General features: G+C 41.6%; 2 protein-coding genes across 9 annotated transcripts in view; one reads left to right on the plus strand and one right to left on the minus strand.

The window, feature by feature from the left end:
• LOC139368286 (PAXIP1 associated glutamate-rich protein 1) overlaps positions 1-10,396 on the plus strand; it is a 29,357-nt gene extending 18,961 nt beyond the window's left edge. For all 5 annotated transcript variants that reach the window (XM_071107024.1, XM_071107026.1, XM_071107023.1 and 2 more), the window contains exons 3-5: positions 2,778-3,108; positions 7,949-8,037; positions 9,769-10,396. In XM_071107024.1, the coding sequence (XP_070963125.1) occupies positions 2,778-3,108; positions 7,949-8,037; positions 9,769-10,016 (668 nt within the window). In that variant the 3' untranslated portion in view covers positions 10,017-10,396. The remainder of the gene's footprint in view (positions 1-2,777; positions 3,109-7,948; positions 8,038-9,768) is intronic.
• LOC139368287 (TLC domain containing 3Bb) overlaps positions 10,183-12,306 on the minus strand; it is a 46,686-nt gene continuing 44,562 nt past the window's right edge. For 3 of the 4 annotated variants that reach the window (XM_071107028.1, XM_071107030.1, XM_071107029.1), the window contains one exon: positions 11,689-12,003. In XM_071107028.1, the coding sequence (XP_070963129.1) occupies positions 11,748-12,003 (256 nt within the window). In that variant the 3' untranslated portion in view covers positions 11,689-11,747. Of the gene's footprint in view, positions 12,004-12,306 lie in introns of all 4 variants that reach the window. The other variant, XM_071107027.1, reaches the window with a different exon arrangement.

A 12,306-nucleotide genomic window follows, 5' to 3' on the forward strand; every position in this document is an offset into this window, starting at 1 on the left:
CGGTTAACAATATCACTGAAAATATATTTTTTAAAGAAGGTCCAAGTGTCTTCGACAGAGGGAATCAAACTGATTCTATACCAATTTACAGAGGCCAGGTTATGAAGGAAGGCTGGCTCATTAAAAGTTATTTAGCAAGCGTCTATGACACATCGTTTCACTGAGCAGCCATTACGAACACAGGCTGTAAAACAATGATCACTAAGTCCATTACAGAAAACACCAGACTGATACCTATCAGGATTATTTAACATTGATAACATTGAGGAGAGTAGCCTTTTCTGGGTGTTTGGAGTCATGCTTTGTTTGGAGTCATGCTCGCCCCAACAGTGCACGTGTGCTGGAGGCGAGCGAAAGCTCGGGAGAGAGGGGGGAATGTGGTAGGGGTACCTGTGCAGACCGTAAACAGATCGCCAGGTGGAATCCAAACAGCAGTGCAGCAGGCAACGGGAGTCGGTGTCACACCCACTTGGGATGGTCTTTTAACAGCAGGAAGAAGCTTCAAGGCTTCTGGATTTGGGTGGGGTAACCTGCCATTTGTTGGGCTCAAAGGCTTCCACCTCTCACTTCACACCTCAGTACTAATTGAAGTTGTATCTGGTCTGTCTCAGTTCCAGGTTGGATGGTGTTCTTGGTAGTGTTAATCCTTCCAGGTAATTTTGTCCAAAATTAGGTTGTAGGTTTCGAGTTTTGATCTAGAGTGAAGGTTATGCTGTGGAGAGTAGCATCCTGTATATGTCTTTGCCGAAAAATTCAAGTTTATCTTACTCGAAATCTATCTTTTTGCAAAAAACGTCTTGAAAAATGTTAGCTCACATGCATGCAGCTGTCTCTCTCTCTTTTCCGTAAGGCAATCAGTCAATTGAAATGAATTAATTCGGTTCTAAATCTATGAATTTCACATGACTGGGAATCCAGATATGCATCTTTTGATCACAGATACCAGATCAGAAAACCAGTCAGTATATGGTGTGACCACCATTTGCCTCATGCAGCGCAACACATCTCCTTCGCAAAAAGTTGATCAGGCTGTTGATTGTGGCCTGTTGAATGTTATCCCACTCTTCAATGGCTTGGCGAAGTTGATGGATATTGGCGGGAACTGGAACATGCTGTCGTACACGTAGATCCAGAGCATCCCAAACATGCGCAAATGGTTGACATGCCTGGTGATTATGCAGGCCATGGAAGAACTGGGACATTTTCCGCTGCTAGGAATTGTGTACAGATTCTTGCGACATGGGGCCGTGCATTATCATGCTGCAACATGAGGTGATGGCGACAGATGAATGGCACAACAGTGGGCCTCAGGATTTCGTCACGGTATCTCTGTGCATTCAAATTGTCATTGATAAAATGCAATTGGGTTCGTTGTTCGTAGCTTATGCCTGCCCATACCATAACCCCACCACCTCCATGGGGTTCACCTACACGTCTGCCATCTGCCTGGTACAGTTGAAACCGTGATTAATATGTGAGGAGCACACTTCTTCAGTGTGCCAGTGGCCATCAAAAGGTGAGCATTTGCCCATTGAAGTCGGTTACGACACTGAACTGCTGTCAGGTCAAGAGCCTGGTGAGGACGACGAGCGTGCAGATGAGCTTCCCTGAGACGGTCTCTGACAGTCTGTGCAGAAATTCTTTGGTTGTGCAAACCCACAGATCATCAGCTGTCCGAGTGGCTGGTCTCAGACGATTCCCCAGGTGAAGAAGCTGGATTTGGAGGTCCTGGACTGGCGTGGTTACACGTGGTCTGCGGTTGTGAGGCCGGTTTGACGTACAACCAAATTCTCTAAAACAACGGCTTACGGTAGAGAAATTAACATAACATTCTCTGGCAACAGCTCTGGTGGACATTCCTGCAGCCATCATACCAGTTGCATACTCTCTCAACCTGAGACATCGCTTGCATTGTGTTGTGTGAGAAAACTGCACATTATAGAATTACCCTTTGTCCCCCGCACAAGGTGCACCTGTGTAATGATCATGCCGTTAAATCAGCTTATTGATATGCCACACCTGTCAGGTGGATGGATTGTCTTGGTAAAGGATAAGTACTCACTAACAGGGATGTTGAGGCTCCCGAGTGGCGCAGCGGTCTAAGGCACTGCATCTCAATGCTAGAGGTGTCACTACAGACTCGATTCCAGGCTATATCACAACCGGCCTTGATTGGGAGTCCCATAGGGCAGCGTACAATTGGCCCAGCATCGTCCGGGTTAGAGTTTGGCTGGGGTAGGCCGTCATTGTAAATAAGAATTTGTTCTTAACTGACTTGCTTAGTGAAATAAAAGGTTACATAGAATTACAGAGAAGCTTTTTGTGGGTACGGAACATTTTGGGGATCTTTTTACATGTTGCGTTTTCTATTTAGGGCCTATGCAACCATACAAATTATGGATTAATAGTAATTAACTTCTAATTTACACATCTGTCTTTACTGTTCCCTTGCCAAATTCACGCATCGCCACTGGCCTCTCGCCCACCCCACCGAATACCCGATTCGAAAAATAACTAAGTGGGAAAGGTGTCATAAACAATGTGCTCGTATTTAGTTTTTCCGTCAACATTTTTGGGATAGAAAAAGGGCCTTAGATTTATAGTTATTTCATTTATACTTGGGATATTGTTTTGTAACAGGAAAGGTAAAAATAATAGCTGGAGGGCGTCCTTGGATGAGTTTTTCATGGTTGCAAATACCACCGCAATTCAATAATGACACACTAACTTACTAACACACATGCATGCTTCTGTCCGATTCATCTGTTTTTTTCCAGATGGAGACAAAAGTGGAGATGCGATGGAAGGAGAGGGGCAGAAGGGGGAGATGGAAGCAGACAGCAAGCTGGAGGGAGGCGATCGAAAGCAGGTGGAGCGAGAGTGGGAAATCACCTATAGCGATGATGAAATCGAGGACCCCAAAAACTGGATGCCCCCTCCCGACGAAATCAAAAGACTGTATGAGCTCCTTTCAAAAGGGGAGAAGTTGGAACTGAACTTTGTGCCCCTTCCTCGAAGACCACCTACACCTGAGAGGACCCCCTCGCCCGAGAGGGATGATGAGGACGAGGCGACAAAAGAGAGGGAGAGGGAGGATAGAGAGCGCAAGTGAGTTGTGTATTAATTTATATCTAAGGTTGGTTATGTTTCCTTCTAGCTCTGGTCCAGGAGGACTACGGTAAGCAGAGTTGTGTTCATTGTGGTACGCAATGGAAAACCAAAATTATAGTTTCTTATTGAACAAGTCTAGGGGCTCTATTTTCAAACACACTTTTAGTTTGCAATTGCGTCATGTAAAAACTGGCGCACTGGCATTTTATTAAAATATCACGAGCAGCAAAACAGTCAACGGTAAGCAGTTTTTCATGGTTCCCCTTTTTTATTTATATTGGACATTATTTTTGTCCAGCTTCTGTGAAGTTTGACTTATTGTTTTTCGTTGACAATTTTGTAAAAAAAAAATGCATCTTCCACTTTCTTTTGTTGAATCTCGGGAATTACGATCAATGTCCAAAGTTCTGAATCCGCTTGTAAGTTATTTGCCTGTTTGTTTTTTAAACTTTCACGTTGAAAAGTCACTACTGGCCAATTCAATGGCGATGGTAGGCTATTGCTACAATGCCTTCAGAAAGTATTCACACCTTTTTAACTTTTTACAACATTTTTTTTTATTTTTTTGAATTTTTACCCCTTTTTCTCCCCAATTTCGTGGTATCCAATTGTTGTAGTAGCTACTATCTTGTCTCATTGCTACAACTCCCGTACGGGCTCGGGAGAGACAAAGGCTGAATTTCATGCGTCCTCCGATACACAACCCAACCAGCCGTACTGCTTCTTAACACAGCGCGCATCCAACCCGGAAGCCAGCCGCACCAATGTGTCGGAGGCTACACCGTGCACCTGGCAACCTTGGTTAGTGCGCACTGCGCCCGGCCCGCCACAGGAGTCGCTGGTGCTCGATGAGACAAGGAGATCTTGTCAAAACAATTTGAAATAGGATAAAATGTATTACCCCATGATGTCAAAGTTGAATTATGTTCTTCCAAAATGTTCCCAATTAATTACAAATGATAAGCTGAATTGTCTTGAGTCAATAAGTATTCAAACCCTTTTATGGCAAGCCTAAATAAGTTCAGGCGTAAAAACGTGCAAGTCACATAATTAGGTTTTTACATGATTTTTGAATGACTACCCTAGTCGAGCAGTGAATTTCAAAAACAGATTCAACCAAAGCAGACAGTAAGTATCCCTTTGAGCATGGTGAAGTTATTAATTACACTTTGGATGCTGTATCAATACACCCAGTCACTACAAAGATACAGATATCCTTCCTAACTTAGTGGCCGGAGAGTAAAGAAAGGGATTTCACCATGAGGCCAATGGTGACTTTAAAACAGGAGTTTAATGGCTGTGATGGGAAAAACTGAGGATGGATCAACAACAGGTTCAGTTACTCCACAATAGTAACCTTATTGACAGAGTGAAAACAAGGAAACCTGCACAAAACACACATTCCACAACATGCAACCTATTTGCAACAAGGCACTAAAGTAATACTACAATTTTTTTGTAAAACAAACATTCTGTCCTGAAGTGTTATGTTTGGGGAAAATCCAATACAACACATTTCTGAGTACCACTCCATATTTTCAAGCATAGCTGCAATATGTTATGGGTATGCTTGTAATATTTTTTTAGGATAAAAAAGAAAAGGAATGGATCTGAGCACAGGCAAAATTCTAGCGGAAAACCTGGTTCATTCTGCTTTCCACCAGACACTGGAAGATTAGTTCACCTTTCACTTACCAATAAGACAGTGAATGTTTGAGTGGCCGAGTTACAATTCTGACTTAAATCTATGGCAAGACCTGAAAATGGTTGTCTAGCAATAATCAACAACCAATGTGACAGAGCTGGGAGAATTTTGAAAAGATGAATGGCACAATCCAGGTGTGGAACGCTCTTACAGACTTACCCAGAAAGACTCCCAGCTGTAATCACTGCCAAAGATGCTTCTACAAAGTATTGACTCTAGAGTGTGAATACTTATGTAACTACATTTCTAAAAACAGGGTATTGTGTATAGATGGGTGCACCTTTATTTATTTAATACATTTTGAATTCAGGCTGTAACAACAAAATGTGGAATAAGTCAAGGGGTATGAATACTTTCTGAAGGCACTGAGTGTATTTCCATATTTAAGCCATGCGATTACTTAGAACGGGTGGGTGCCACAAAATCTCAACTCATCATGAGGGGCCACAGTGGCTTGCAGGTCTGCGTACCCACATCCACAGGCGTTCTCAGAGATTTGCTGGTTACAGTCACTTTGAAAACAAGAGTCAGTCCGTCTTTTGTTGGCCCTTAAGAAAGGCTGCACCAATAGAATGCAATTGTGTGGGCCCAATACGTTTTTTGGGGGAAAAAAATAGTGAAACTATTACTGTATATCATTTTCTGAAAATACAATGCAAAAATATTACATAACTCTTAATCTACAATTTATGTTCATAACGCTGGGCAACATGGGCCTGGGAGACTCACATGGATATTGGTATCCACAGTACTCCACCAATTATAAACCTTTCAACTCAATACTTCTTGTTTTCCCCATAAACATTTTTTTTGTACATAAATGCACTTAGAATTGTAGAATTGAAGAAAATTTGCTTAAAACCTCTCTAGGGTACGTGGGACGGTAGCAACACACCTGACCAACATCCAGTGAAATTGCAGAGCGCCGATTATAAAAATTCAGAAAACATACAAGTGTTATACATAGGTTTAAAGATTAACTTCTTGTGAATCCAACCACGGTGTCAGATTTCAAAAAGTCTTTACGGCGAATGCATACCATGCGATTATTTGAGAACATCACCCAGCAGACAATTCATTACAAACAGTAATCAGCCAAGTAGAAGAGTTGCACAAGTCAGAAATAGAGATCAAATTAATCACTTACCTTTGATGATCTTCATATGGTTGCACTCAGGAGACATTAATTTACTCAATAAATGTTTGTTTTGTTCGATAAATCTCTCTTTATATCCAAAAACCTCAGTTTTGTTCGCACATTTTCTTCAGTAATCCACAGGCTCAAACGCAGTCACAACAGGCAGACAAAAAAAATCCAAATTGTATCCGTAAAGTTCATAGAAACATGTCAAACGATGCTTATATTGAATCCGCTGGTTGTTTTTAGCCTAAATAATCGATAATATTTCAACCGGACAATAACGTCGTCAATATAAAAGATAAACAAGAAAGGTGCACTCTCAGGATTGCGCATGAGAAAGCTCTGTGACACTTTAGGGTCCAGTCAGACTGGTCTTACTCCCTCATTTTTTAGACTACAAGCCTGAAACAATTTCTAAAGACTGTTGACATCTAGTGGAAGGCATAGGAACTGCAATTTGAGTCCTAAGTCAATGGATACTGTAATGGCATTGAATAGAAAACTACAAAAAATTTAAATTCTACTTCCTGGATGGATTTTTCTCAGGTTTTTGACTGCCAAATCAGTTCTGTTATACTAACCGTTTTGGAAACTTTAGAGTGTTTTCTATCCATATATGCATATCCTAGCTTCTGGGCCTGAGTAGCAGGCAGTTTACTTTGGGCCCGCTTTTTATCCGGAGGTGAAAATAGTGCCCCCTACCCTAGAGAAGTTTTAAACTGCAAAAATGGCTCTTCGATGCCAAGAGGCGGGCCTTTAAAATGTGTCTTCCCAGGGCCCTTGACTTGGTCCGGCCTTGCATTGCCGAGGTCATAGAAAAACTCCTTGAAGGCTATTTTTCATCTCACCCCAGTTGTGTTCTGATTTATGAGGGGGTCCCTGATGAATGTGCTATCACTAAAAGGCTCTCTGGCTGGTCCCAAAAAGTTTGGTTTGTGCAGTTAGAGTAAACTCTTAACCAAATGCATTATACCAGTGGCCAGAGCAAGATTTGGTTGGGTGGCACCCCCACCTCACGGGCAAAACATTTTACTGGGTCCGTCATGACGGCAAAGATTTATTTTTTAAAAATCAAATCAAAAAAACTATTTTAAAAGTACATTTATTGCAAGTCTGCACATTTTTCAACAGGGCGTAGAGAAAACTTTGCCATGGGGCCTAGAGAATTTTACCATTTTAAAGCAAATTTCCTGGCATTTTACACATTTTACCAGGACTTATGCCATGTTAATATGCTATCTGAGTGAGTGACTGTGTATTCACACTCAACACTCAACAGTAAGTTGAGACCCCGACTGAGTTGACTGGTCAGGGGCCCCGTTTTGGAAATTGAGGGCCGCCAGTTGCCATCCCTGACTCAGAACAATGCGGAGTGTAAACATGTTCAACATATTTAGGAAATATGGGATAGGCCTACATTATATTTTGTTTCTGTAGGCCAGCGTTTTTTCTGGAGACCCTGAGGGGGTGCACGTTTTGGTTTTTGCCCTAGTATTACACAGTTGATTATTTGAATTGGCTGTGTAGTGCTAGGGCAAAAACCACAACGTGCACCCCTTGGGGTCCCCAGGACCAAGTTTGGAAACACTGCTGTAGGGCATTTTAAGAAAATAGGCTATAAATGGACTAACATTCGAATTGGATTTGCTGACAATGCAATACATAAAATACACAACTTGAAGCAACCACACATTTAGCCATGAAGCAAGTTCTGATTGGCCAGTGAGAGGGTCAAGCCTGACAAACCTACAACTTGTTTATTTGTCAAAGCCTAGCCATTTCACACCATAGCCAGCTGCTGTGCCCATAATTCAGGTTGTGAAAATTGCAAAAATATTTGACACACCCCCAAAAAAACTATAGTGCTACCACCAGTGCTAAGATTCACCATTGGGTTAGGTTTGTTGAAATAGAGGCCTAGGGACTCCACCTGTTTTTTATAAAGATAAACTATGGCAGTATGGATGACTAGTATTTTCTTTCTTTGTCAGGGCCCCATCTCCCACAGAGTTTGATTTTGATGAAGAACAGATACAACAAACTCCAAAAAATGCTTTCATCAACCGACGCAGGACACCAGGTATGACTCGCTGCTCATGACTTTCACTTACCTCATTCTTTGTTTTGGAAGATACCTTTCATTCCACAGTATCTCTCATGCAACTTAGGGTCTATAAGCACTTGCCTATTGCCTAATATCGAGTCATATTCACAGTGATTTGATGAGATTCAATTAGACTGAACCGGAGTGCAGCTAAAACTGGTGCTGGGGCATAATTATCAAGAAGGTGGCATGATGCATTGTTCATAAAAATATGTACACTACTTGTCGTACATCTCATTCAAAAATCATGGGCATTAATATGGATGTTAGGCTTGTGTGCAGCTGCTCAGCCATGGAAACCCATTTCATGAAGCTCGAACAGTTCTTGTGCTGATGTTGCTTTCAGAGGCCGTTTGGAACTCGGAAGTGAGTGTTGCAACCGAGGACAGATGATTTTACGCCCTTCAGCGGTCCCATTCTGTGAGCTTGTGTGGCCTACCACTTTGCGGCTGAGCCGTTGTTACTCCTAGACGTTTACAGTTCACAATAACGGCACTTAGTTGACCAGGGTAGAAATTTGACGAACTGACTTGTTGGCATCCTATGACGGTGCCACGTTGAAAGTCACTGAGCTCGTCAGTTAAGGCCATACTACTGCCAATGTTTACCTAAGGAGATTGTATGGCTATGTGCTCGATTTTATACACCTGTCAGTAACGGGTGTGGCCGAAAATAGCCGAATCCACTCATTTTGAAGGGGTCTCCACATACACTATATATACAAAAGTATCTTGCATAAAATGTATGCACTAATTTTCAAACTAGTGTTCTTCAAAACACAGAATACTAACGCTGTTCTCCACATGCTGGACATTTGACTTTGTTGAGCCAATTTCGCCGTCTGCTTCAGTGGGGTACCCGGCTCATGCCCGGAGGGCAGCCTGGTTATTAGTGCTTTTTTAAGTCGGTTAGATTATGAAAGAATTATCACAGGTTTACGATTATTTACATTAAATGGACTATGCATTATGTGGGTTGAATCCTGTAACATAGAATAAATTAATAAAAGTCCCATGATAGTAGTGACTGCCCATTACTGCCACTTGTTAACCATCATTTGTTCACATTTAAATCTGTTTTAGTGTATTACATTTGTTTTATTTCATTCCAAGTCATCTCATCTCGATAGAGGTTCTGCCTGTGCCCTAACAAAATCACAATTTTGTAGTTCTTAAAATTAAATAAGGCGTACTTTTGACTGCTGAATACCACATATCAATCACTTAGATCATGTATTTTCTGGTAGATACCTCAAAGCAAAAGCTGCTCTTTATCACCTCACGATTGCGCATTCTTCGCTCTTCTGTAGCAGGTGTGAAAGAAACACAGATCAGACAAGTTGATGCGCAACGGAGTAGTTAAGGACCACATTTTATGAGTTAAACTATTTAGAATATTGGCCTGTTGGAAATTACAACATTGCACAGTTCAAGCTGGATCTGATTCATCTCTAGAGAAACTTGTGTGACATGAAATTCAAATAATTGACCCGATGTAGGTCAGTTACTTGTTTAATTTGTTTTTTTAATTACCACATTTTTAGTTACTCGCTCAGCACTACTGGTTAGCAAACAAATACGATCACTTTTTCAACCCGGGAGTAACTCCACCCACCAGGTGAACTAAAACAAATACCCTCAATGGTTAACTGCTGTCAACCACTACCCTCATTCTGGGGTTTATTCATGCATTGTCCTCTTTTCGCAGGGTCCTCGGCTCGGTCCTCTGTCAAACGGGAGGCTAGGTTGGACAAGGTACTGTCAGACATGAAACGCCACCGCAAAATTGAGGAACACATTCTCCGGACTGGACGAGACCTCTTCAAGAGCGAGAAGAGCAGCCGGGCTGGGCCCGAGGAGGCACTCTCTCCCAACAGTCAAAAAGAGCGAGAAAAGGAGAGGGAGAGAGACAGCGACCCCAGCAAAATCTTCTCGCCAAGACAAAGGCGATACTGAGACAGGGGGAAAAACTGCAGGCCAAGAGCTTCGACGCCTGATTTTTTTTTAATGCCATTACCGATTTTGTATGCTTGTGCGTTTTGTATCCTTGTAATAAACATTACTCTTTTTTTGTTTTTATATATATAAATCAGTGTCTTGATATAACACCCAGACAAGTTCAGAACAGAGGAGTATATTTTAGCTATGAGTTAACAATATAGCCTTCACATAAGGCTCAGAAGTTTATACGGTACATTAATACGTATGCATAAATATGCATTCAATTCAAAACCACAAATAAATAAAATAAGCATATACAATAAATCAGTTGAAATGCATTTTTCCCCCAATGGTAAGAACCACTAACCAATAAACATATAGAACAAATGTATAGTTTATCGCCGTCTAGACGTTATTGTCCCATCTTTCTTGCATCCAAGGTTACTGGACTGTTTGTTTTCCTAGTATAGTTATGTTTTCTGAGTGAATAGGGCTCCTGAAACCAGTGGCTCAATTAAATTTGCTCAGTACAAATAAGAAACTGAAGAAGTGGAAACAGACTCCTAAAGCAGTTTCAAGAGCTTTAGAAAGGTCAACCTATACTAAATGCTACCAAGACAGTGTATTGATTATATTCTGGTCGATTTATGCAATTCACTAATTACAGCAGTGATAATAAAACACGTTTTTGATTTCTTATTAAATATTCTTGGGCAAAATACTTGTGTAACGTCAGCCAATGAATGACAATATGTGGAATAAATAGGGCTGTTTTTTTGTTGTTGCACTGGCACTAACTCATTTACCTAATATGCTTCAATACCACTCAGTCAAAAGTTAAGGACCCACGTAGGGCATAGAAACCCAAAGGCCCACAAAATTGGCCATTTATTTTGTTCCTCAAAATTACATTCTCTACACTGAATAAAATAACACTGTTGCAAGGCGGCAGAGTTTAACTGCCAACAGGCGAAATGATTCATGCATTTGCTACCTGAACTACTGGAGATCAAAATGGATCAAAAATAAAAACACAGAATGGGAGATCAGAAACAGAACTACAATCCAAATCAACGTGAAGGTAAGAACACTTGTCACATTTTCAATCCAAGGAAAAAAATAAATATTCCACATAAAAATAAATAAAATGTAGTACACACACAAACAATTGAGATAAGGCAGCATAATAGTCTTATGAGGTTACCTCCCTTCCACCCTGGTCACATTTGTTAAGAGTACAAAGGATACAGATAAATACTAACAAGTCAAAATACTGCTTGGCGAGGTCGTTTCTTGTTACTAAGCCGAATTAGGCCTTTCTATCTAAAGCAATGTACTAAACATACCAGTATAATACATTCCTAACTCCTGTGCTAACTTACCTCCTAGGCAGACAGGATTTCATTTGATCTACACGAGGACACTCTCCACCTCTCACTTGCTAAACTTCTTTCAGGCTAATCTCTCTCCATTCTCAACGTGCATCAGGGGGAACAATAGCTTCTGATGCCTATGTTGTGTGCTGTTCAAATGTGCAAACGCTCCCTTCAATTCCTTTATTCGCACAAGCAGAATATCAGTATTGAGTATAGATTCTGGCAACAAAGACAGTACCATTTGAAGCATTTCTTTTTTTACTCTTGCAAAACTCATTGTTCAAAGTCTCACTACCTTTCTTTCCCTTTCAACTTCACCCACCGGTACATTATCCCCACCTTCCTTACCTCTCACCCTCCCGCCCACTTCTCAATGAGAGTCTGACTTTTGTTCTGTGGCATGAGTGCTGTACCCATTGGCGGGCTGGGACGGCGCCTGTCCGTCCAAGTCATCCTTGGCAGTGACCGGGGGCCTGCGGGAGCGGGAAGAGCCAGTGAAGAGTCGCAGGGCCCCTCGGCAAATGAGGGAGAACCAGTAGACCTGGGGGGCCATGAGCATAGCTGCGCCCAGGTTAACTTGCCAGGGCACGTTGAAAGGAACCATGTGGAGGGGAATGGACGCGTACCTGGATGGGGAGAATTATAAAGAGAATGGGCACATGGGGGATTTAGAGTGGCCACATACAGTTGAAGTCGGAAGTTCACATACACTGATGGTGGAGTCATTAAAACTCGTTTTTCAACCACTCCACAAATGTCTTGTTAACAAACTAAAGTTTTGGTAAGTCGGTTAGGACATCTACTTTGTGCATGACACAAGTCATTTTTCCAAGAATTGTTTACAGACAGATTAATTCACTGTATCACAATTCCAGTGGGTCATCATCTAGAAAATGATGTCATGGCTTTAGAAGCTTCTGATAGGCTAA

This window comes from Oncorhynchus clarkii, chromosome 16, assembly GCF_045791955.1.
Source record: "Oncorhynchus clarkii lewisi isolate Uvic-CL-2024 chromosome 16, UVic_Ocla_1.0, whole genome shotgun sequence".
Taxonomy (NCBI): Eukaryota; Metazoa; Chordata; class Actinopteri; order Salmoniformes; family Salmonidae; genus Oncorhynchus; species Oncorhynchus clarkii.